This window comes from Aythya marila (assembly GCF_965140915.1).
Source record: "Aythya marila genome assembly, chromosome: 2".
Lineage (NCBI taxonomy): Eukaryota > Metazoa > Chordata > Aves > Anseriformes > Anatidae > Aythya > Aythya marila.
In genome coordinates, this window is record NC_139043.1 from 27133267 (window position 1) to 27159191 (window position 25925).

The 25925-nt window shown below is 37.2% G+C and overlaps 1 protein-coding gene across 1 annotated transcript in view; it reads right to left on the bottom strand.

Moving 5' to 3' along the window:
• Nucleotides 1-25669, bottom strand: part of COL28A1 (collagen type XXVIII alpha 1 chain) — a gene marked incomplete at both ends in the record, with an annotated part of 63635 nt that extends 37966 nt beyond the window's left edge. Inside the window, 12 exons of the mRNA XM_082755060.1 lie at nt 1261-1329; nt 1944-2012; nt 13500-13553; nt 14197-14241; nt 18269-18313; nt 19262-19288; nt 20011-20052; nt 20580-20633; nt 21939-21995; nt 22635-22655; nt 24403-24962; nt 25549-25669. Of these exons, the coding sequence (XP_082611186.1) occupies nt 1261-1329; nt 1944-2012; nt 13500-13553; nt 14197-14241; nt 18269-18313; nt 19262-19288; nt 20011-20052; nt 20580-20633; nt 21939-21995; nt 22635-22655; nt 24403-24962; nt 25549-25669 (1164 nt within the window). The remainder of the gene's footprint in view (nt 1-1260; nt 1330-1943; nt 2013-13499; nt 13554-14196; nt 14242-18268; nt 18314-19261; nt 19289-20010; nt 20053-20579; nt 20634-21938; nt 21996-22634; nt 22656-24402; nt 24963-25548) is intronic.
• Nucleotides 25670-25925: the final 256 nt, after the last annotated feature.

Consider the following 25925-nt stretch of genomic DNA (forward strand, 5'->3'; position numbering starts at 1 on the left):
CATTTCTTACTGATATTTTGTCTAGTTTGCTAATATAGTTCCTTGCAACTTTTATGGCACTGATAAGTAGCAACACTTACACAACAGCTGGCTGAGCCCAGACAATCAAATGAAGTGCAGTAAACCTTAATTGGAGGATTTAGATAAGAAGAAAGTAATGCTGAAATGATCTGAATGTCATAATGTCTAAAGACTCTATCCTTAAAACCCAAATGAAGTTGTGGGTTAATTTATAATAAATATATTTACTGCCTTGTAATTTATTCCTTATAATTTCATGTACCTGAAATAATGAAAATCATTAATTTGAACTTTTTTTTTTTTTTTTAATACAAAATGGCTGGCTAAACATAATTAGAAAATTCCAACTTTTGTTTAAATGAACACTGAAATAATTCTTTTGTTTTGTAGTATTTTTGGTTCTTCCAGAAAATTCAGCTTTTATTATTTAAAGCTACTGAAGAGTTTTTAAGGATGATCTTGATTAAATAAAAATATTACTACATTTTTTGTGAAAAAATATATTTTATAGTCACAAGGAGACTTTCAAAAATAATATTAGAATGAATTCTAACAATCATCTACATTTGTGGCTTCTTAATTAACAATCTTTTGATTATTAATGAAGTAAGAAAACTACACATTTTATACAGCAGGAAAAAAGAGCCACCAGCAAGCACTAACTTAACAATGGAAGAAGGAGTACAATCCTTTGCTTTGCAGCTTCCAAGGAGGCTATTAGAAGAAAACTGTTTCTCAGAGCTACAAAGAGCTTGCTAAAGGTAACTTACTGTAATTCAGAAGAGAAAGGTGTAATTAAAAGCATATAATTTGGATTTTTGCTTCTGATGCAATTCAAATTACAGACTGGAGTTGAGGAACATCTCAGACTTTGGATTTTTACCTTCTTAAAATTTGATTTTAAACATTTTTTAAAGATCTCCTTAATTCAAACAAGTAAGGGTATGCCTATTAGTATACAACTCCATGTCTGTCTGAAAACTGTATGCTGTAATCTCGCTCACATGGACCATGCAATTTTTTATTTCACCAAAACTTATTTGGACATGACTTAATTCTCCTACTCCAGCAATTCATGCACAATTACTGTTGCTATATTAGGCTGGCACAGCTGCTGCTCTAGACTATGTAGATTGGCTTATGGAATCAGTACCCTATATAGCTGCTGTCATTCAATTAAAGTCTTATTTATTAAAGACTTATTTATTTTCACTTCCAATTCATCTATCCACGACTTACAGGTAATCCTGGCTCACCAATTCCAGGAGGTCCCGGGAGTCCAATTTTACCTTCTCGACCTGGAGCGCCCTTGTGAAAAAGAATATTACTAAGTTCAGTCTTAATTCACCTTCATGCTTTTGAAAAGTTTAACATTTATATATAGATGACTTAATCGTGTCATTAGAAAATTCTGAAATCAAACAATATCTCTTGAGGTAAAACAAACATAAATGATAATTTAGAAACATTTGAAAGTACATTTTAGTTAACATTCAGAACCTTACATTGTATTTCAGTCCTCAAGCCAACTGCAAAGGATATAAGAACATCAGTTCCCATAGTGAAAAATAGTAAAGCAAATCTGTCACTTGATTGTATATCACAGTGACTGAGATGTATTTCTATGCCTTGAAGAATGATTACTCATTAACGCAATCATCTGCTAGTGCTTGACTTTGATCTCAGGTATTTAACCCTCATTTAAATGGCATTATTTCTGGCCTATTCTTTCAGTGGAATCATAATCAAAACTTGGGGTTGAAGGAAAAGCAGTTCTGTCATCTCCATTCTATACAAATGCACAAACCAGTACTACACAAGATTATAAGAGCTTGAGTTTGATAAAACTTCAGATGAGAACTTTCATCCAAAAAATGACTGACCACAGTTAGCACTTTAACAGACATATAACTGAGACTTACCTTGGGTCCTGGCTGTCCAACACCAGGGAGTCCTGGCGGACCATAGGGACCTATAGGACCTTGTTCTCCCTAGAGAAAAAAAAAAAAAACACAGAAAGAGATTATTAAAGAAATAGTCTCTTTTCATAATCAAATTCTCCCAGAGTATCTTTCCATCACAACCATTCAGGGCTATAGAAATATGTATTTAAAGTAAAAAAAAAAAACAACCAAACAACCAACCAAACAAAAAACAAAACAAAACACAACTGTTTTAAAACTAAATGTTTTGGTTAGTAGCATGGCCAATATCCTGGCCATACAATTTTCTGGGATAGATAATAAAGTCATAACGCCATTCAAAATGTGTTTCTTTCTCATCATATCTTTTTGGTCCTGATTTTATTCAATAATTTGGTATGTGCTTCCTTCACTCCTTTTCTTGCCAGAAAGACAGGTATCTGGAAATCAATCTGTGTTTATGCTTTATACATAGGACTAAAGATTTTTCCAGTAGCAAAGGCTGCATATCACAACTGTTGCTCTTACTACTGTCTTTGACTGCAGCTCCTCTTGTTAGCTGAATATGTTTCTAACAAAGCCAATGTAGGTTCTAGTGAAAACAAGCATCAGATCCCCCAAATTAACAGGTATTTAGAGTCATAAGCAGGAGCGAGGCAGATAAAACCCTTTGAAGATCTGAATTTCATTGCCTGGAGAACCTGACACAGACTGATACTACAAATACTAGTTCTGACACATTGGAAGATATATTCTAAAACCACTGACTCAGAAAATTATTAAGATCTAATTTAACCTAAGTAATTTTCTGATTAAAACATTGTATAGCTAATATGGTAATGATTTTCAATCAATTACAAATTTAAGTGCTTGGCAGTTCTCCAAATCAAAACAAATCCAGACAACCATTCACAAATACACATTTAATCCATGCACTTCACACAATACAACCCCTGCGATGAATAGGGTCTGCACCTTGATCTATTTAAAAAGTTCAGTACAACTGCTATGATATATAGAAGGGCCGGAGGGCAGACCCGGGAAACTACAGGCCTGTCAGTTTGACCTCAGTGCCAGGGAAGCTCATGGAGCAGATCCTCCTGAGAGTCATCACACAGCACTTGCAGGGCAAGCAGGCGATCAGGCCCAGTCAGCATGGCTTTATGAAAGGCAGGTCATGCCTGACGAACCTGATCTCCTTCTATGACAAAGTGACGCGCTGGGTGGATGAGGGAAAGGCTGTGGATGTGGTCTACCTTGACTTCAGCAAGGGTTTTGACACCGTCTCCCACAGCATTCTCCTCAAGAAACTGGCTGCTCTTGGCTTGGACTGGCGCACGCTTCGTTGGGTTAGAAACTGGCTGGATAGCCGGGCCCAAAGAGTCGTGGTGAATGGAGCCAAGTCCAGTTGGAGGCCAGTCACTAGTGGCCTCCCCCAGGGCTCGGTGCTGAGGCCGGTCCTCTTTAATATCTTCATCGATGATCTGGATGAGGGCATCGAGTGCACCCTCAGTAAGTTCGCAGATGACACCAAGTTAGGTGCGTGTGTCGATCTGCTTGAGGGTAGGAAAGCTCTGCAGGAGGATCTGGATAGGCTGCACCGATGGGCTGAGGTCAACTGCATGAAGTTCAACAAGGCCAAGTGCTGGGTCCTGCACCTGGGGCGCAATCACCCCAAGCAGAGCTACAGGCTGGGAGAGGAATGGTTGAAGAGCTGCCAGGCAGAGAAGGACCTGGGAGTGATGGTGGATAGTCGGCTGAATATGAGCCAGCAGTGTGCTCAGGTGGCCAAGAAGGCCAACGGCATCCTGGCTTGCATAAGAAGCAGTGTGACCAGCAGGGATAGGGAAGTGATCGTCCCCCTGTACTCGGCTCTGGTGAGGCCGCACCTCGAGTACTGTGTCCAGTTTTGGGCCCCTGGCTACAAGAAGGACATCGAGGTGCTTGAGCGGGTGCAGAGAAGGGCGACGAAGCTGGTGAGGGGCCTGGAGAACAAGTCCTACGAGGAGCGGCTGAGGGAGCTGGGCTTGTTCAGCCTGGAGAAGAGGAGGCTCAGGGGTGACCTTATCGCTCTCTATGGGTACCTCAAAGGAGGCTGTAGCGAGGTGGGGGTTGGCCTGTTCTCCCACGTGCCTGGTGACAGGACGAGGGGGAATGGGCTTAAGTTGAGCCAGGGGAGTTTTAGGTTAGATGTTAGGAAGAACTTCTTCACTGAAAGGGTTGTGAGGCACTGGAACAGGCTGCCCAGGGAAGTGGTGGAGTCACCATCCCTGGAAGTCTTCAAAAGACATTTAGATGTAGAGCTTAGGGAAATGGTTTAGTGGGGACTGTTAGCGTTAGGTCAGAGGTTGGACACGATGACCTTGAGGTCTCTTCCAACCTAGAAAATTCTGTGATTCTGTGATATCCCCTACGTGCATTTGCTCTAGGACCCTGATATAGAAAAGGTCTTTAAGCATGATCTCAGTGGACCTACTTGTGTGCTTAAACACCTACTGTTTCTTCTATGTAGGAACACTAAACACTAAATACTAACAATTTCTTCAAAGCTTAATGTTTAGACAGAAACTCAGGTATAATAGTAAGTGAAAATGGATGAAATCTGAAATATTGCTGGGACAAAATTCCAAAATACTTCAATCTCTTCATCTTAACAACAGTATGCCTCAAGACTTCATATTTGTATGTTATATTCACTTACAATGAAGACCTGCAAATTCAAAGATTATTTAAAATTCCTTATAAATATGATAGTTTGGGAAAATAATTGTTCTAAATAATGGAGAAATTAGAGGGAAAATATCTTAAGAACCTGCCTTTTGCAGGAGTAGGTGCACTAGCTTTAAGTCATAAGTGACAAATTGCAGAATAGCTTTGTGAGTTTAGCTATTCTACATGTACTATGTTGCTATGAGGGACACGTTACCCATGGAAATCTCTAGGCAAACTCTAATGCCTGAGATCAGAGTCTTCATCTTTGTAGCCCTCCTTTGGATATTCTCTAATAGTTTTAGAGTGTGGCACCCAAAACTGCACACAGTACTTGCGGTGAGACCACACCAGTGCAGAGTAGAGAGGAAAATCCCTTCTCTCAACCTGCTAACAATGCCGTGCCTGATGCTCTATGGGATACAGTTGGCCTGTTTTGTTCATAGCTGTTTTTTTATCTCCTGTGTCTGTTTTGAAACTCACTAAAAATAAAATAAAATAAAAAGATTCCTCAAATGGCCCATCATCTAGACTTCCAGCTCATCCGTGGAATTAATTTAGCATTGAACATGCTGTCCTTTAGATTCAGCTGATCAAAAAGAATTTTTATTAACCGTTTCCCATCAGCAGGAAATTTAGGGAAGGCCAAGAATAATACAACTAAAGCTAGCATTTGCATCCTCTTTAATTCTCTTTTCAAGCTCTCTGTTTTAACACTGCTGTACTTTAGCTGAATTTCAGGGCTTTCTGGGATGATTCTGTTTAGACAAGAAGTAGAGAAAATATGTAAGGAAATGTTTATTTCTTTAGAAAATGATATACACTACAAGCAACATTTTCAGAAGGGTTTTTGTGACTTAGAAACATCCATTTCATTTCCAACCATAGCAATTTTGACTACTGAATTTCATCAATGCTGACAGATCACAATTAGCTAAGCATTGGTGGAAGTTCAGCTCCTGCATTAGCATGTAGAAGTGCATTGGCCGAACAGTACCAGCAAAGTCCAGTGCCGCTGGTGTGCACTGCTTCCCAGGCAAAGGCATCCCTATGGGAGCTACACAGGTAAAACTGTTGTATTAAGGTTTCAGAAGAAAGTTCTGCAAACAAATTTCCATGCATAGACACCCTCCAGGACAGAGACACTTCTGCTGTGTTTATCTGCAGCTGTACTTCTTGCAAAGGTCATCAAGATATACAAAACATGGCTTTTGGAAGAATATTAAGCAAACAAAAAAAAAGCCCAAGATAATTTGCCTTTCAGCTCATAGCCTCCCATAATTCACCACCAACTCTTATTCCAATAGCTCTCTGCTTCACTAGTGGAGCTAACAGGTACAGCCTCTTGTAGTTTCAGGGTCTGTATATCATAAAGTTAGGAATGGACTTCACCTCAAGGCAGAGGTGCCTCTGACAGAAAGAATTAGACACAGACCACTGTAAATGCTGGCACTTTTAGAGTGGCAGACTGGAAAACTGACACAACATAAATAGTTGATTATTGCTACCTTCCAACTTCTTGAGTCTGATCAAAAGCCTACTGAAATCAACTCCTTTTGATTCAAAAGGCTTTGGTCAACTTGGCTTCTTTGTAGGAATAGGGAAGTCCATAAGGTGACAAAGCAGTTGCTTTGGCTTTTCTCTCTCCTACATGTACTTTATCTATTGCCACTAAGAATCTCTGCCACTACTCTTTTTAGTATGTTGCAAGATTTACTTAAAACATGCTAGTGTGATTATCATTCCTCCTACTAAACTCACACGCTGACAAGATGATATGGCTTTGACAGCTGCTGGAGGTGGATCCCCACTCTGGCTTCCAGCCTGAGCAGCTATAGGCTCCTCCAGGAAACACACACACAAGCGGTGCCCTCTCCCACTGCTACTGCAAGAAATTATGCACACATATGCACACACAAGCCAGCTGTAGCTGCTGCTGGACTCACTGTTTTCCCTACAGGCAGAGCTGCAGGTTCATGTTTTGACATGGTGCTTCCTTCCTGTGCCCTCTCACTCATTCACACAGGTACGGGGTGGCAGCCATGGCCAGGCAGTGAGCAAAGTGTTAGCTTTTCAAATTCTCAGTCGTCATCTTTATCATGGAAAAGGCAGCCTAGGGTGTGTGTTGTGCCAGGATGAATTAGCATGCCACACAGAAAAAATGCAAAAGATATGTGCAAACTTGAAAAATATTAAATAAATATATCAGATTCAAACAAACAAACAAAGCCAAAACCAAAACAGCAGCACGCTAGCCTACTAGGTGTAAGCAGGCTACTTTGGACACAGCAAAAGCCCCTAAACACACTAGCTACATTTGTCAAAACTAAGCCTAAGAAATCGTGTAGGAACTTGTTCCGTTCTGAAAACCAATGTTAGGTAAATAACAACCTCCTAATGCAGCTGAAACAATAAACCATACCCCTTTGTTGTGTTTGGAAAGTGTCTTCCAATTTTTATTTTTATTTTTTGGCCTGTTGTCCAAACAGACATTGTGTTTCATATCTATTTCTGACAGCTTCTGACAGAACTTTCCAACGACAATAACTCTGGGGAATGCTTCCTATTACAATTTATTTGTTCCTGCTCAAGTTTACCCACATGCTAGGGCTATGCTAATGCATGCATTGTCTCGATGGAAGTCTCAGAAAAGTTAACATTTTTCCAAAAGCTCTTATTTAACCATGATGAAAACATTATCTAGTTTTCTCTCCAATAACTGATGTCCTTTAACCAGCTTTGATGCAGCTTTTATTTGTTTTTCAATAGATACCGGTGTAGACACTGTTAAGTAGGCATTATAATAAAAAGAATGTAGAGTAGCATGAAAATTTGATAGGGGAGGATGTCTGAAGATTAATGATGGGGGAAAAAAAAAAAAAAAAAAAAAAAAAAAAAAGAGCCTTTTTCCAGACAAGATGCAAAATTGGAACTTAAACTATTTTTACCTGTTTTAAAGACTATATATCAGTCATATGTTCATACAGCTATTAGCAAGCCTCTGTTTTAACTTCTACAATCACAGTGCTACAAGAAATGTGAAATTTATTAAAACAGTAAAGCACTGCCAATAATAACATTACCTACAGTCAGAAGGAAAATTCTACTTTTCAAAGTAGCTTCTTTGTAATCATTCTCTTTGTTTAACATTCCACTCAAATCCACTCAAAATTTTTACATATTAAAATTGTACAATTTTAAGCTTGGAAAATACATAAAAGTCTACCCCCCAGCAAACAGTTTGCTATGTTATGATAAATACCAGTTAGTGCCAGCATAAATGGCTTCTTTACTTTTAGGAACGCACATACACCCTGCAAGGAACAGGAAGTCTGTATGTCAGAGTCTATAAAGCTATTAATGACTAAGATATAACAAATAAGCTATAGTGAAAAATATGCTTTCAAATATGATGATCTTTTTAAACATTTGAAACAACAATGGAAACAGATACAGATATTGAATATATATTACTGATATTTAATATTTCTGAGGTAGTTGTGCTACACCAAAACTACACTTCTTTATAGGGAAACTGTATTGTTCAGCCTCCTGGGAAACACATAACTTGCCAGATAAGTAAGGAAAGAATTTATAAGTCATGAGAGAAGCAGGAATCCTTAGCAGTTCATTCTGGGACACATTTTCAGGGAAATATGCAACAAGGGAATTTTCATAGAAGCGTTATCCCAAGATGTTTTCATGGAAATAAGTGCTTTCAATATCCACATTCAAACTTAACTATCTCCTTTAAAGTCTGAGTACTCATCTGTTCTTACAACTTTAGCTGGTAATTCTTTGAGAGTTTTTGTTAAAGGCACTCACTTTAACAGTGGCTTTTAAAGAATGTGTTGTTCTCAATCTTTCCATGAATATATCAGGGTTTATAGAAATGTGTTATTTATTGCCAGTAGCTGGTCTAAAAGTTTAAGCAAACAAACCCAGTTTTATTTTTGAAATGATAACCATACCAACTCCCTGCTCATTACTTCCTTCTGAGTGGCTACCTTAACTACACAGGTCACGTCCACTTCCTGATTTTATGCCCCAATTTTATAATGTGTAACCAAATCATTCTGTTTTTAAATTGTCCACTGAACTTCTGAAAATTCAGTCCCTCACTAACAGATTTTCAAAATTGCCTTGAATACAAACACTCTTACAGAACCTCACTTGTGCAATTGTACGGAATATGCTTTATATATATATATATATATATATATATAATAAGCAAGTATCTAAATCAATTAATGAAAAGCTCAGTAATAGGCATATGCATGTTGCAAATTCATTTATCTAACTCCAAGAATACTAGGAACATGTGGATCCGCACATTTTATGTTTTCAACCCCAATGAGATACTTTAGCTTTGCAAAAATGTAGCAGCAAAAACTCAGGACTGAGAAGTTTGCTTGATCAAAATAAATGGCATTACATTCACTCTTAATGTTCAGAATTCACTCTTAGAATTCACTCTTAGATTGGTAGAATATAACAATGTAATATAGGAGGTGATAAATAAATCCGATGAAAGTAAATGCCGTAGCCAGCTACAATGCTATTTTCCTGTATTAGCCAATGCAGATAAGAGATATGTAGAAGAGAAGTACTTAAATCACACAAAGCAGACTACTAGAACATTGGAAGTGAGATGAGATTCTCTTTGGATCATGCTTCTGGACATTGGTGCTTAGGGCAGAATATATCACATTTACAGAGCAAGTAAATGTTTTGTTTCCATCTACAGAGAATACTAACTTCACCTCCTGTGTCCCCTTACGAAAGCCTATGCCTTCCTGTAATAACTTCAACGTGATCTTTGAGAAGCTGGCCTAGCAAAAGCAAACACTACTGATTTAATCAACAAACCATCTGTTAACAAGCCATCTAGCCGGCTCCTGGCAATCCAGGCAGCAATATAGGATATTACTGGAGCAGAACCAAGCACAGCATGGCTTTTCTCTTTGCTGACCTTATATTTCTAGTACTTTTAATCCTTCTGTAAATGAGATCCTGTCTTTTCTTTGTTTCTTTGTTTGTCTTTGGGAAACTGTTGTTTGCATCAGCCAGCAAAATAGTAGTGTAGGCCAACTATGCTTTCATGGTGAGACAAGGAACACAATTAGTTCTTTACTCTTACAAGCTGCAGTGTGACAAGAGTCAAAAATGTGTTTACCACGGGTAAAGGTTATAAATCGAAGTTCTGCAATTTAATTAAATTGGGTGTGGCGACTTCAAAAGAACTACAAAAGCTTTTTCTTTTTAATTTTAATTTTTATTTTTTTATTTTTATTTATATGTTCTATAGCTGGATAGAGTATGTAATATGCTTTGATGTAAGTTTTTGTTTCATGTTAGAATGCAGATAACATGTTGTGGTTGATAAAGCTGAAATATGCCTTAAAGTGAATGACCTTCAGCAAAGTTGTAAGAAAATATAAAGCACAGCTATGAATGGTATTCTTTCTCAGTATTTTAAGTTAGTGAGAGAGAAAAGATAACGTACACTTTGGCATTAACAATATAATTGTTATTTTGTGAATTTAACATCTTTTTAGTGAAACATGGCCAATAAACATCGGAAAGTCAATACAAGAAAAAAAAAAAAAAACCTACAACAGGGAACAGGTCCAAAATGACTGATTTATAAGGCAAGAGATACAGAGTGAAATTAGCCAGTTCCCAATTCCTAACTAGTAGTGAAATTTCCTGTTCCTCTCTAATGTTTTTCTTTTCAAATGATTGTGTTTTATACTGAGTTGTAAGTTTCCTCTTATCATGTAAGTTCAACATTCGGTTAAATATAAATATATTTAGTCAGGGCAATTAATAACAATATGGCATAAGGAAAAGATGAGTTAACGTATTATTATTTATATAGAAGCAGAGTTTAAATTTGTCATTTTAAATCTCTCAGCATCTTTATGGAAAAAGTTTATATCATAATAAAACTATTTATATTTATTTGAGATGCTATAACTTTGCACAAGTGCAAATAGAGAAAGCTTTTTAAATTTTGCTTAATAGCAAAAGCTGTTTTTAGTTAATATGCTGAGCTGTGTTTTATGCAGGATATAGGGTGCTCTACAATTCATATATGAATCTAGAAAAGAAGGCAAAAGTAAGGTGACACAGTTTAGTTTTGTAATAAAGAGGTTATTACAGATAAGGGCTGATTGCAAAGTGCATCAGAAAGACTTTCAGAGGTTAAAGATGAGGTTCAGCTCCATATGAACACCCCTAAACTTTGGTGTCTACATGGAAACACGCTACAAATGGAAAGCTGTTCAATGCAAGTTGTGGGACTTTGCAAACCATTCAACTGAGCACTGGCAATACAATAAGGCAGTATCATATTGTGCAAACAGCAAGAATTATACCCTGACAGATTAGGCAGCATTTTAAGAGAGAATAAGAGAATGCAGATGGATGACAAAGGAAGTAAGTAATGAAAAGTTCCTTCCAGTAATTTCTTGGATGATGTTTCTGGACTCTATGCTGCATTGCTTCAGACATATCACATTTAAGCAAATAAATTAAAGTTGCAATACCAGCAACCCTCTCCTGCTGATGGCTGCCAGAGCCAGCAGCACAGACGACACCACCATCCCCAACTGTCTGCAACCCGGCGCTGCAAAGCAGAAGGGGTATGGCACTGCATTACGGTCAGGGATGCACCGAACTGGCCAGATATTTGAGTGAACAGTAGACTTCACAAATGAGACCCAAAACATCTGTAGGCTGAACTTGATCTGGAGTTTATATTTTGAGGAACTGACTCTCTCCTTTCAAACCTCAACATGGCCCACAAACAATGAATATAAATGTTCAGCAGTGGTGTTCTGCATTATGTTATATTGATACTAATGCCATGAAACTGCCTTCAGCTCTGCTAAACCAGACTGAAGGCACTAGCTCAGCTCAATAAGCAGAAAGTATTAGCATGGAAAGGCCACGGGTACAAGGAAGGGCACTAAGAATAGTCTTATTTATTTTATATGAGACAGTTATAAATAACTGCTACTTTTCAGATATATTGTATTATGTGTCATGAAAACTAATTTTAAAAGAGCAATTGACTAATCTTTCTCTAAGGACAAAAGATATTGGAAAGATCACTATGTGTCTGAACCAAAAAAGGCCTTGACCTTTACCAGCTGAATGGGTGTTTATTAAGCTATGAAGAACTACTGATTATCTGTAGTGATCATTGAAAAATTTTTCACTCTTCTCAGATAAGCTCCAAAATGCCAAAGGTTGGCTTTGGCACTAGGTAAGGTCGACAGATAACCTCTATGTTTCTTCTATATTCTTTAGCTTTTAGTGTAATTACATAAGTGCAATTAAACTTGTCTGAGAGTGTTTTTATTATCATAGATGTCTGAGCCTGAAAAACCTTGGCTAGAGATCTTAGTCAGCAAGTTGCTGAGTTGGAAGCTGAGAAACAAGGAAACTTTTCCATACTGAAAATCTGCAGAAAAAATGAAAAGAGGCCATAAATATTGCACCCAGTTAGAAGAATTATAGAGAGCCAGATTCAGGTATTTTACAGATAGGTAAGTGTATAAAAAGACTGACAGAACAACAAATAACATATAACAAATATGGTTTAGTGTATAACAAAAGTATCTAGAGTACTATCTTGGACTCATCAGTGTGAAATGACAGATAAAAAAATTACTGTCATTTGCCATGCTGAAATTAAAGAGAGGCATGACTTTTCCACCACATTCATGAATAGCTTCTTTCAGACCCTTTATCCTCTTTCTTTCCTCACTTCTGAAATATTCTGTAGCAATTTTCCTAATCAAGCATTTTGTGAAAAGATGAAGACACAAGAAGTATGAAAAAGCACTTGTCAGGAAGAGGAAAATCATGGTGGATGCCAGTATTTCAACCTTTTTACCATAAATATTTCCCACAACTAAGTTTATTTCTGTGAATCTTCAAATTAACTTGTTGCCTAAGAAACAAAACATGAATGTATAAATGTTGCATCCTTGGCAAATTGTTCTATGTGAATTCAGTTGCCTGGTAAAACTTAGATATGGCATTCTATTATTCATGCAGTAGTAAAATGTCCTTGTCATTAGACCCCATATTTTCAAACTGATACATAAAAGATCTTTCTGTACCGAACAATGACATTAATAGCTGTCCTATGGGCAAGATAACTATTCACATAAAGCAATTTGCCAAAGGTTTGAAAATCAGAAGACTGCCTAAATTAATCAGATACTTTATCTAATTGGTTTTGCTTGACAAGCTGTAGTCATTATCTCCAAATGATCTATTTTCAATATAACTAAGGTATTAATCATCACCAAATCTTACACCCCTACCAATTTTAAAGTTGTCCTGAACTTTTACAGTATATAAGCAGTATAATAAATGACTTTAAAAACTCCATCTCAATATTTTATAACCACCATCTAAAATCACTTAACACTGTTTAAGCACAAAGCATCAGAGATATTCTAGAAAAAACTTCCCACATGATGGCAGAAGCAAAGACATATTCAGATGGTTTAAATTCCAAATTCAGTTGCTGTGGCTCTAGGTCCCAAGTAGCACCCGACTGTGGCCCTACAAAATGCTCTCCCAAGCTCTGATGGCTGGGCTCGAGGACCCAGGTGGAGCACAGGCTGTATGTCCCAATGAGACAAGGCCTAAATACCATGATGACACTACTGTGCACAGTGCAGGTGATCTATGTAATTTTTGTACAAGGGACACCACTAAAAAAAACTACTGAGGAGAAAAGATAGCACAGTATAAAGATCCCATGCAGATTTTCTGCATCTTCTCTCCTTATATAACATCTACACACACGTGTCTACATCTTACCTTGCTGCCTTGAATGCCCTTCAGACCTGGCTCACCTGGAGGTCCACTGACACCCTACACAAAAGTCAAAGTAGAGAATGAATTTCCTTTGAAGATGTATGTGATGTTTCTCTTGAATTTGGCCTGAGCAGGATACAGTACAATGTAGCACAATGCTAAGGTCTGCTTCATATTCTGTAAAGTGTCCGGCATGTTGGAACTGTATTGTTAATATTCATTAACCAATGCTGACAGAAAAGGTATCTTACTACTCCATACAAATTGCATAATTTTTCTTACTCTTTTCCCAGGTTTTTAATTAATCATGTCAGATTTTAGTCTCTCCTACAAAATTCTATCTCTCTGGCTGCCTTGTATTTCAGGAAGACCATGTTCAGGTTTCCAAGAAACATATATGATGAGAGGAATTTAACATGTTAGGGTATGTATGGGCATGATTTTACACTAAGGGCAGGAGGAGAGTTCTGCAGCTGGAAAGCCCGAATGCACAATTCACCTCTGAGAAGCTTCAAGCAGCAGCAGCCAAGAACTTTTCTTTGAAAATTATTTTTGAATGCCAAAATTTGCCAGACTCTGACATCTTGGTGCCTCAGGCACCAAACATACTGCTCTCCACAGAATTGTCAGGTTTTATGTAGAATAGACTTACAGAAAATAATGTTTTTTCTTTCTATTTGATATCTTTTAGTTCCCTTACCTGAGGTCCCCGAGGTCCCCTTGGGCCAAAAGGACCTTCCAATCCCTAAGAAAAAATAAGATTCAATTATCCTATTAAAAAGAAGTTGCAATTACCTGCTACAAAGTATTGAAAACTGCAGTGCACATGTAGTGACCCATCTCTCTCTCTCTGTTCAAGCATTTTCTAAGGAGTCTGTTTTTTCTCCACAATACTGATGTTCTCCTTCTGTATTCCGTATTGTTGGATACACTCCATTTTCAATAATTGGCTAAAATACTTCCAGAACAAACATTGTGGATGGCTACTTAACATCTTAGCTATTTGGTTAACTGGTTGTTCTTTGCCACAGGTCTTAAAATTCTATTTCTACTGGTATATTAGATACAGAATTCTTATTAAAAAAAATAAAAAATTATACTGCTTATAACAAAGTAACTTCAGCTAATGTTGTCTCAGTCACCTAAACTGTAGCAGGGTAGAATCACACTAATAGTTTGCAAAAATCATTTTAAAATTCCATATTTAATTATTCCATCAGCTGTTATTTCTCCATTTAAAGAGCTGTTACCAGCTACTGCTACTGTGGATAGCTCACAAATCTTTTTGCTGCGCTATTTTTCTTCAGTCACCACAATGCTTTTTCTATGGGATTTCACTTCCAGTTGACTCAATACTCAGATATAATTTTTCTAAAGAAAGAATAGTTTTCAGCAGATGCGGTACCTGTCTTTTCGTTCTTTTAATTAGTAATATCTCTGAGTACAGAGGCATCGGCAGACTGTTGCATTTTTCATAGAACACAGTGTATTCTGAACCTCTAATAGCCCTAGCAAATTTGTCAGTGACATCTATGACACCAAACTCCCTCTACTATCTTCATGTACAGATTCAGAAGTTCTAACAATTCTGTACTCCCAGGCATTAGCTCCCAGGCTGAGTGCCAACTGCCAGAGAGCAGACAACCCCACTTAGTTCTCGCTCATTTTACAAAAACTACACAAGCAACAGATGGCACAAACAACAACATTTTGATGTCATGATACCTACTTTTGGTAGAATACAAACATATGATTGGAGGCAGTTTTGATTTCAAAGCTGAACACAAACTTTCCAAATTTCAAGCTTTATCAGCTTTTAAAGAAACTGAGACTGATGGCATCAAAGCCTCTGCTACAGTCAGTTTGATTTGTGGGACTGGAAAGCTAGTGGTAGGGAGAATGGAACATTTTCAAATCAGACAGTGCTGCCAATTATGCTTCAATACCCATCTCTGCAGTTAAAGGTTCAGTTCAGGATACTGAAGCTATGCTTCACACATTTGGGCACGTCCATTCTGTTTCTGGTGATTATGCCTGATAGAGATTACTTTCATAAAAAGAAAAAAGGGAAGAAAAAGAAAAAAAAAGAATCATTATGTTCTATCTTCTGCTTTTTGTAATGTGAAGCTGGGAATTCTGGAAGTGACTATAATTCTCATTTGTTCACTAAATTCTTGAAGTCCATAATCCATTTTAATATCTGATCGTCTACAGATGTCAAACTTTTTTTTCTTTTTTTTTTTTTTCTTTTCTGTCCTCAACAGAAATGAAACAAGCAAATTTCCAGCAGCCCTGGCATATGGTTTCTACATCCAGATTTTTGGCTGATTAGATTATGTTCTTTGCCAGTTTCTGAACAGCTTCCTTTTATCCCCTTTCCGGGGAACTATAGGCCTGTCAGTTTGACCTCAGTGCCAGGGAAGCTCATGGAGCAGATTATCTTGAGAGTCATCACACAGCACTTGCAGGGCAAGCAGGCAATCAGACCCAGTCAGCATGGGTTTATGAAAGGCAGGTCCTGCTTGACGAACCTGATCTCCTTCTATGACAAAGTGACGCGCTTGGTGGATGAGGGAAAGGCTGTGGATGTGGTCTACCTTGACTTCAGCAAGGGTTTTGACACCGTTTCCCACAGCTTTCTCCTCAAGAAACTGGCTGCTCTTGGCTTGGACTGGCGCACGCTTCGTTGGGTTAGAAACTGGCTGGATAGCCGGGCCCAAAGAGTCGTGGTGAATGGAGTCAAATCCAGTTGGAGGCCGGTCACTAGTGGCGTTCCCCAGGGCTCGGTGCTGGGGCCGGTCCTCTTTAATATCTTCATCGATGATCTGGATGAGGGCATCAAGTGCACCCTCAATAAGTTCGCAGATGACACCAAGTTAGGTGCGTGTGTCAATCTGCTCGAGGGTAGGAAGGCTCTGCAGGAGGATCTGGATAGGCTGCACCGATGGGCTGAGGTCAACTGCATGAAGTTCAACAAGGCCAAGTGCCGGGTCCTGCACCTGGGGCGCAATAACCTCAGGCAGAGCTACAGGCTGGGAGAGGAATGGTTGGAGAGCTGCCAGGCGGAGAAGGACCTGGGAGTATTGGTTGATAGTCGGCTGAATATGAGCCAGCAGTGTGCTCAGGTGGCCAAGAAGGCCAACGGCATCCTGGCTTGCATAAGAAGCAGTGTGGCCAGCAGGGCTAGGGAAGTGATTGTCCCCCTGTACTCGGCTCTGGTGAGGCCGCACCTCGAGTACTGTGTTCAGTTTTAGGCCCCTGGCTACAAGAAGGACATTGAGGTGCTCGAGCGAGTCCAGAGAAGGGCAACGAAGCTGGTGAGGGCTCTGGAGAACAAGTCCTATTAGGAGCAGCTGAGGGAGCTGGGCTTGTTCAGCCTGGAGAAAGGGAGGCTCAGGGGCGACCTTATCGCTCTCTACAGGTACCTCAAAGGAGGCTGCAGCGAGGTGGGGGTTGGTCTGTTCTCCCACGTGCCTGGTGACAGGATGAGGGGGAATGGGCTTAAGTTGCGCCAGGGATGTTTTAGGTTAGATGTTAGGAAGAACTTCTTTACTGAAAGGGTTGTTAGGCATTGGAACAGGCTGCCCAGGGAAGTGGTGGAGTCACCATCCCTGGAAGTCTTTAAAAGACGTTTAGATGTAGAGCTTAGGGATATGGTTTAGTGGAGGACTGGTTAGTGTTAGGTCAGAGGTTGGACTCGATGATCTTGAGGTCTCTTCCAACCTAGAAATTCTGTGATTCTGTGATCTTAGTAGGCATTTCACATAACCCCATGCTATTTCTCACATATTGCCTGGATAAAAGAATTTAAGAATTTAAGAATTTATGATATTTTTTATTCTTCTAAGAAATGCAACTCTTTCACATTCTTAATAGATATTTCAGCCTTTTCTGACTCACTTGCTGACATTTTGTATCCCAGTACCTCACAACAGTTTTTCAATTTTTATTAGTACAATTTATTATTTTCTTTGCAACAAATACTGCTGCTTTAGATATTTCCTAAAGCCTATCTGAAATGCATCATCAAATAGCAGGTGCCAGGAACAGCAAGCGTTTCAAGGTGGTCTTTGATAATGACAATCATAATGTGGATGCTAAAACTGAAGAAATGGTTTGACAGAACAATCAATTCTTAGCAGGTTGGTAGTACTTTATAATGCTAAACAGAATTCAGTAATTTTGCAGTACTTGCACAAGCCTCTTTCCATGAACTCAACATACACGATTATCCCTATCAGGACTTCACCATCCTTCCATCTTTTCACTGTAAAATCCCAGTTAAATCTACGTTCACCTGTATGAATTCTGCACTTCAGGTTAAAAGAAGAGAAACAGATAAAACTCTAAATACATATCAGCACAGAAGGGCTAGCAGCCTTCTCCTTAAAGTTGTTCAGGTTGTTAAAGAACCCGTTTCCTCTGTAATATAATTTTATACACTTGCATTAAAATTTACATTTTAAGGAAAAAAAAATCTGTTTAACTCAGTGACACCCTCACAGTCCTTTGTAAGTAGAGTTTGGCAACAGTTACAGAACTACATTTCTTCTGCAAAATGGAAAAAAAAAAAAAAAAAAAAAAAGAATATAGTGAACTGGAGGTTCAGTTTCTGTGAACAGTATTTTTATTGTGAATATACCTCTACAACCAGGGAATTATATGATGTTCAATTTTTACAGTAATCTTTATGAGCTATGTTTATGAGTATGTCACATGATTTTCTAACATCTCCATCAGTGTGCAACAGTTTAAATAAAAATTGTACTTACTCTTTCGCCTTTTATTCCTGGGGATCCACATTCCCCTCTTTCACCCTTTAAAAGAAATCAATAGGTTAGCAGCTAAACAAGTTGTCTTGATTACCCTAAAGGCATTTAAGTCTGTGCAAGCAGTTCAAAGGCAAAAGAGGTTTAGTAGATTTTGAGGACCTGAGAGTTGCATCCTTAGATGCAACTCTGGAAGATACAGTGTGCTGTACTTTTCCTTCCTGAAAATACCTACAAATTTTCCAACCTACATAGAAAAAGGGTAATATATTAAAATCTAGTAAATTTTTCTGTATTTTCCACCTTGCTGTGCTGCCTTCAGAGAGCCTGTCTGTATATTTTAATTTCATTACTGTGATGTTCAAGATTTTCCTGTGTAACAATTACAGGATTGTATGAATGGAATGAAGAAATAGAATTACTTGTCAAAATGGGATATCTCCATTTCTCTACTGGCTATGATGGTCAAGATTGCTGTGATAATTTTGGCTTTGGCATCAGGCAACTCACTGAACTATATAATTTTTTTAGCTCCTTGGAGAGCCTATCTTGAGATTTGGTTTGGCCAAGCATTAGCTCTTTTGAGAGATAGTTAGCTTCCTTGTGGTAATTTTTTTAAAAGCTCCCAAGTGACACATCTTTTTGTGTTTGTGATAAGCAATTTCACATTCTTTCTACTTAATTTGTTCTTTGATCCTCATCTTTCTTACTCTTCTGAGCAGCTTTATTTCTGGTCTTTGACATTTTTCATTTTATATTTAGATTGTATTTTAATCTTTTACTTTGTATGTATTTATTTTATGTATTTATGTAAATTCCAACAAGCCAGTATGCAAATTTAGGTAAATTACGTAAATGATGACTTTACTTCCAGGAATTGCACTGGGAGCTCTCATGACAAAAAGGCGAGACCGGCTCTTCTTTCCCCTCTTTCTCATACACTGTCAACAAGTGACAATCCATTCTTACACTACTTCCATTCTATAAAAATCTTACCTTTTCACCCTTATAGCCAGGAGCTCCCTGTTTGAAAAAAATCAAAAAAGGGGGGAGAAAATCATAAAAGAGATTGCAAAAGCATTACACACTGTTAATTTACATAGAAAAAAAAAAAAAAAGAAAACACAGTAAAGAATTATGTTTAAGTTTAACTATTTATGAAAATAAAATATCTCTCTGGAATACCTCATTTAACTTGTAATTACCTGAAAATTCAGAAATGTGTACTTTTCCCTCTTAACATTGGACATAAATGTGCCAGATTAGCAGTCTCTTATCAGATATATACTACCATTTAAAAAGGATTTTTAAACTGAACTGATCTTGCTTATGGAGTAGTGTTTCTCCTGAGAATCAACAAGAATTCAAGCTTAGAAATATTAGATAACAGAAGCCAGAACTACCTATATGCTGTTAGTGATGACATCTTCTGCTCTATCTTCACAAATTATAATACAAGTCAATTCAAAATCACATAGCAAGAGAAGTTCCTTTTGTCAGTAGCATCCTAACTCTACATTTAAGCACATGGTTAGACTAAAGCAATTTTTAATGTGTTTCCCTCAGTATAGATGCTTCTCTAGACTAGAACTTAGTTTAGGTGTTCTAAATAATTGGATAATATAATTTTATCCATAATAAAGTGGATGTGTGAAAAACTGAAAGAAAAAAAAATTGTTTTCAGTTCAGTGGAGTTAAGCTGTGGTATCCTGTGATGTCACTGTGATAACTGTGGTGTCACATACCTCTTCACCTTTTTCTCCATGATCTCCTTTTTGAGCATCACCCTATTGGAAACAAAGGAATACAATTTAAATATATAGTGCTTTTCTATTTATTACTGTTACACTAAAACCTAGAACACTGTTTAAGGATCAGAAATTGCTTTTCCTACTTAGGAAGATCCCACAGTCAAGAACACACAGTTCCCAAACATTAACACAGTCAACTACTGTCAGTAGATGACAGAAATCTCAGTCACCAAAGCAAGCTGCTCCATACAAGAGATTTGTGTACTGTCAGAAAGCCCTGTGGAGCTTAATGAACCTTCAGACAGATGCAGAGATCTCTGCTAATAGAGAAATACTTGAGATAGGCAGTGTTACTTGGTAGTAGTTTAGTTTCAATTTTTTCTTTCTGCCTCCTGAAGCAGCTAACTACAAATCTCTCATAGCAAAAGTCAATGTTTTAAATCACATTGTACCATACCTCTTCTTTGCTATTTTCACCTCTATGGTTTGGACAAAATGATTAGATAGAAATTTGATTTGTTGCTTTTTGTTTGATCGTGTGTTTGTTTATTTAAACTCTTTACCTTGTTTCCTTTTGGTCCAGGCTCACCTTTTTCCCCCCTGTTTCCAGCACTGCCCTGAAACAAAGCAGGAAAATGTTATTATGATTGCAAGGAAAGAATTCCTAGTTCCTCTAAGACTACAGCTTTGGAGCAGGCCACAATTATTCTACAATAAGCTTAGATATAAATCCACACTGATTCAGGTATAGCACATGTGAGATTGTTTTCATATAACTAAAAAAACATAAGGTAACTGTGATTTATTAATTAATGTATTTATTCATCCATGTTCAATGATAAGTACATTTTTTACCTTCAACTTTAGCAAAACAGAGCCTTTCAAAGTCTAACCAGCAAGGTGTCACAGAAAACTTAACACAGTTTCTCCTCACCGTTTTTTAGAGAGTTACCCATCACTGTCTGCTCCCCTCTTCCTAAAAAAAACCACTGCATAGAACATCTTAGTGTTGATATTCAGCAGCTCTAAAATTAAAAAATTAGTAGATACCCTTAGATCTGTTTGGAGGATCATGAAGGTGTGGAATGGAAAGTTTGGTGTATACATATACATATATATATTAATTTACATGTGTATATATATATGTGTGTATGTATAAAAACTATATATTATATTAGGTTACATGTAATCACTTTGCATAAAATACCTAAAAATTCCTGGATCTTAAATTATCGACTGGAAGGGTTTTAGTTCCAGGACATTATCTGGAGTCAAGAGACTGGATGATAAGCCCTGCTTTCATAACCTGCTACGGGTGTTTGGTCACTTGCTTTGGGTCAAGGGAGAAAGGCAAAACCATTTATATGTACCTTGACTGTCTGTGGGGGAGCTCTTAAAGATAGAAAAGGGATCAGAGAGGTCACAGACTCAGAACTCTCACTTCTGTGTTCTTTACCAGAGTCAAGAAACAGTTATGTGCTAAAGTGTTACAAGAGAAAAGAGAGTGTCAGAGACAGAGTTTTAGACTTTTCTTCACATATGCCACTACACTCAATCTTTTGAACTTTTATCCCTACACAGATAGAAACTGCTGGTAGGGTTTTAAGTTTTAAGAATAAATTCTTGATTTGGGATTCAAAATCATGCATACAATGTTTACCCAGTAATATAAACGTATTTCCAAGGCAGTATGTGATTATAGATTTATTTATTTATTTATTTATTTATTTAAGCTATTAAAACATCAGTGGCCTTTCTGGAGATGTCAGTGATATGCTATGATACTTTACTTCTGCTTACTCTATATGCACAGCTAATGTCTTGCTTTTATAGACATAGTAACCCATTATAGTATCTTGAACCACTGATCTCAATGATTAAAACATAGATTTCCAAGTTTTTTCAAGTGAATGCATACTTACAGAATCACCTTTGTCTCCTTTTATTCCCTTTTCACACACACAGTTCTTCTGCATACACTAAAAGGTTGATAGAAACATTAAGAAGAACATTTTCAAATGTATTATCTCAAATTTCATAAGCAAAAAATCTGCTTTTGCCTGGTAGAGAACACGGTAGAGAACATAAAAATAAACAATATGCTAATAACTATCTCCTTTATAATCAACATTACACTTCTGTATAGCTCCACCAAAATTGTCTGTTTCAATCCCAAACTTTATTTATTACACAAGCAAATAAATCACTTACTATTGTAACTACAAATATTTAAGGTTGCGTATACATAGTATATAGTGGTGTGAAATCTTATATAATTTTTGGACAATTTTGACATTGTTATTTTTTTATAATGTGACAACTAATGAACTTTCATGTGTTATACCAGTCTTACTCCACTTTGTTAGGAACCTTTAGGCCTTACTACTGATATTACCCACCAACGAACAGAAGTTGTAGATTTATCAGGAACAGGGGGGGAAGAAATGGATAAAAATGTAAATAAAAATCATGGTAGAAACTCTACTCAGGAAAGGAAGGGTGGTTATTCTTGCAGTACTGATGCATCACAGGAGAAGCAGAGATCAAGAGAAAAAGATAGACTGTGGTATTGATAAGAGTAATCAAGAGTAATACAAATAAAACTCAAAAAAAACTACCTGCTTCTGAAGTAAGGCTTCCTGGAAAGAAAAAAATAATAATATTATTTCCATATAGACTTCATTTAACAGTGTAGTAATTTAACCACTTTTCCTCTCTAGTTTACAGACTTTGCAAGGTGAATGGTAAAGAAGGTGAACACCTTCAAGCATCATCCCTTTCTTACATTGTTAATTACAAGTCTATGGAACCAGTCACACAAGAAAGGATTCTGTGGTATGAGGAGGGGGTTGCTCCATCTGACCCACAATGATCAGAAAGCTAAATAGACAGCTAAATAGCCAATATTAAGAACCAAAGCTAAGAAGGGGAATATGAAAAGACTAACCAGCTATGGAAGCTCTTACAAGGATAATATGTAGGGGAAGGAATCAATGTTTTTATCAGTGTTATACATGACATCAGTAACCTTTTAAAGTTTTAACATGTGCTCAGAGACATGCTCCATGTGCTGGGAAACACCCTTCAATTGTTATGACAGCAGCTGTGCTATTATTGTCCGAGCACACAACTCCTTGGAGAGAGTCTGGAAGAAGGAAGCTCCCTCAGTCCTGATTAACGTGACAGAGCCATACACCACAGAAACATTCCTCCCCACAGCACCATTTCCAGAGATCTCGGGAAAGAGTTTTCATTTTCTAAACGTATAACTTCACAGGTACACACGTCACAGGTATACACGTGTAACAATATGAAATATTTTAGAAATGCCTTTTGCTACCTATATCTGTGAGATCTCTAGCCTTGTGCACAACCTAGCCATCTGTTTTCAAACATACCACCTAGCAAGTTTCTGTTTCCAATTTTAAATTTTCCAAATCAGTTTTACCACCCTTGAGAGAATAACAAAAAAAGACATAAATTCTGTATTGACTATTCCCTTAATTGAATTCCCTATTGAATTTTCTAAAAAATATTTTCCTCCAAATTATCTTAATTTATTATGTGCAAAGTCTTCTCTTACTCAAAAGTACTTTCTAGCATTTTAAAAACCAAGAGCTTCCTAGGCCACCCTAACACTTTGCACGTTAGTGCTTAAAAGCCAGAAGGATCATGTCCAGCTGCTATCTATAGTACTACAAAACTTTTGTTTCTCCTAAACTAAGAAGTTAATTAAGCAATATTCCTTACATTTTCTTATGTGTGCCTTATGTTGCAATAGAAGGGCAGAGAGCTAAGTGCCCTTAAATAAATAGAGTGGTAGATTTATAGTATTTTGGAAATCTGATCCCACTGAAGACAATAATAAAAAATTCCTGTTGCTTCAGCAGACATTCTTGAACTGCAGTGGTGAAGGCACCTGTTTTTGACATATCCCAGTGACTTCAGTAGACATACTTCAATACAATCTGTAAAGAGAAGTCTTCTCATTTGTCTTCAGGATCAGGATCATACTGCGTTTGTTTGTTACCTCTTATATCTGCCATGAAATTTGAAAGTTGATCAATCTGAGTCCAGAATTAATAGTTTTATCACTACTCTAAGTAGTGGAGTTACAAGCCTTGACTACAGTTAAACCAAATTATCAATCTTAAGTTGCTTCTCAAGCCAATAGTTACTGACCTTCTTTGCTACCAACCATGGAGCCCATCTCATGCAGACATCCCACACAGTGTTTAAAATCTTCCTGAAATCCCAAGCCTGAGGTCAGCTCCAGACCCCGTTTGACCTGCAAGTCTCTGCACTGAGTTCAGGACTTATCTATCAAAGTTAAATGAAATCTGCAATGGATACGTATGGGACAAGATTACAATCAGCATTACTTACCAGCTCTGATGCTACATCATCTATCAGGTTATTATCATCCAGGCTTAAGACTTGTTTAAAAGATGAATCACCAGATATCATACGCAATTTTTCTTCTTGAACATTTTTCTTAGAAAGGCCAATGGTGAAAAAATGTATTCCAAGACTCCTAGCTGCTGCAGCTATACTCTGGACATTAGGGCTGTTGGGATGATCCACACCATCAGTCATCAAAAAAGCCACTTTTGCACTTCTTTTACGACCTTCAGTTTCAAGCAGCTGAGTGGCATTGGAAATTGCATAATAGGAGTAGGTTCCATGGCCAATGAAGCCCAGAGCCTTGATTTTCTCTTTAAAATTCTGCACATTTTTCCATGCTGTAAAGGGTTGATCAATGCTGACTGTGCTGCTGAACTGCATACTTGCTAGTCTGATATTGTACTTCTGAGATTTAACTGGTTTCATCTGGAAAATGTTGTCAGTTAAGTTTTGAATAAAATTCTTCTGTAAATTAAACAACTGGTTTTTGGCACTTTCTGAACTGTCCAAGATAAAGACTATATCAATTAGACACATATCACCTGTAATGAAACAAGAAAGTTTTATGAGTGATGGGCACACCTGCATGACAGATTTCAGATAATTCTCTGCAACAAACCCAGTCCTAAAGCCATTTCCCAAATAATTCCCGTCTTTCCAGTAAAAAATCCAAGAAGAAACTTCATTGTAAATGCCAAGAAAGTCTACTGAAGTCAAGTAATTTAATTTAATCTAATTTAATTCATTCTAGTATTATTAAAGATGTCTATAGACAAAGACATTCATAGCAGTATTATTAAAGGTCTATAGACAAAGACTTTCAGATTAGGGTCTTAATGGGATTTTTTCAGCATTTTAATTGATTTTGTATAATTTTTCCACACGGAATTTCTAATAGGCTATTTATCACTTATCTTAAAAGAGGTATGAGTGTCAATGAAAATCATAGGTCCAAGTGGAGTGCCTGAACAAATAAATGCAGGATACACCACAGATTTGAAGCCTGATAATCAAAATAAATCATATTTTATAAATGCATGCATAAGTTTTCAATTACTAGTTAATTACCCTGAAATATGAGGAGGCATGCAATATGGTCAATCAGATAATTTAAGAAAATTGTTTTACCTTCATTGTTTTGCACAAGAGAATTAGATTTTTTTCCTTTCTTTCTGTTTTGCCCATATACTATTTGGTATGTTGTCATAGCCAGAAGTAAAAAGAAAAAGAAAGAATGTTTGTTCCACATAGTGACTTTCATCCCAAATTAGATGACTTTTCCTTCCTGTTATAAGAAAAATAAACAAATATCTGTGAATAATTCATTAATAGATAAAAATAAGTAAATACACATACTTTACAGACAGAATACAGATTTGTGGGAAGCACAATTCTAGAGGCAACATCTAAAAAACTATTATAAAAAGTCACGGGGAATGTGATTTAAGACAAGCAGCCACTGCAATCCCAACTGTAGCTCACATGTATATTATAGCCTGTTTTAC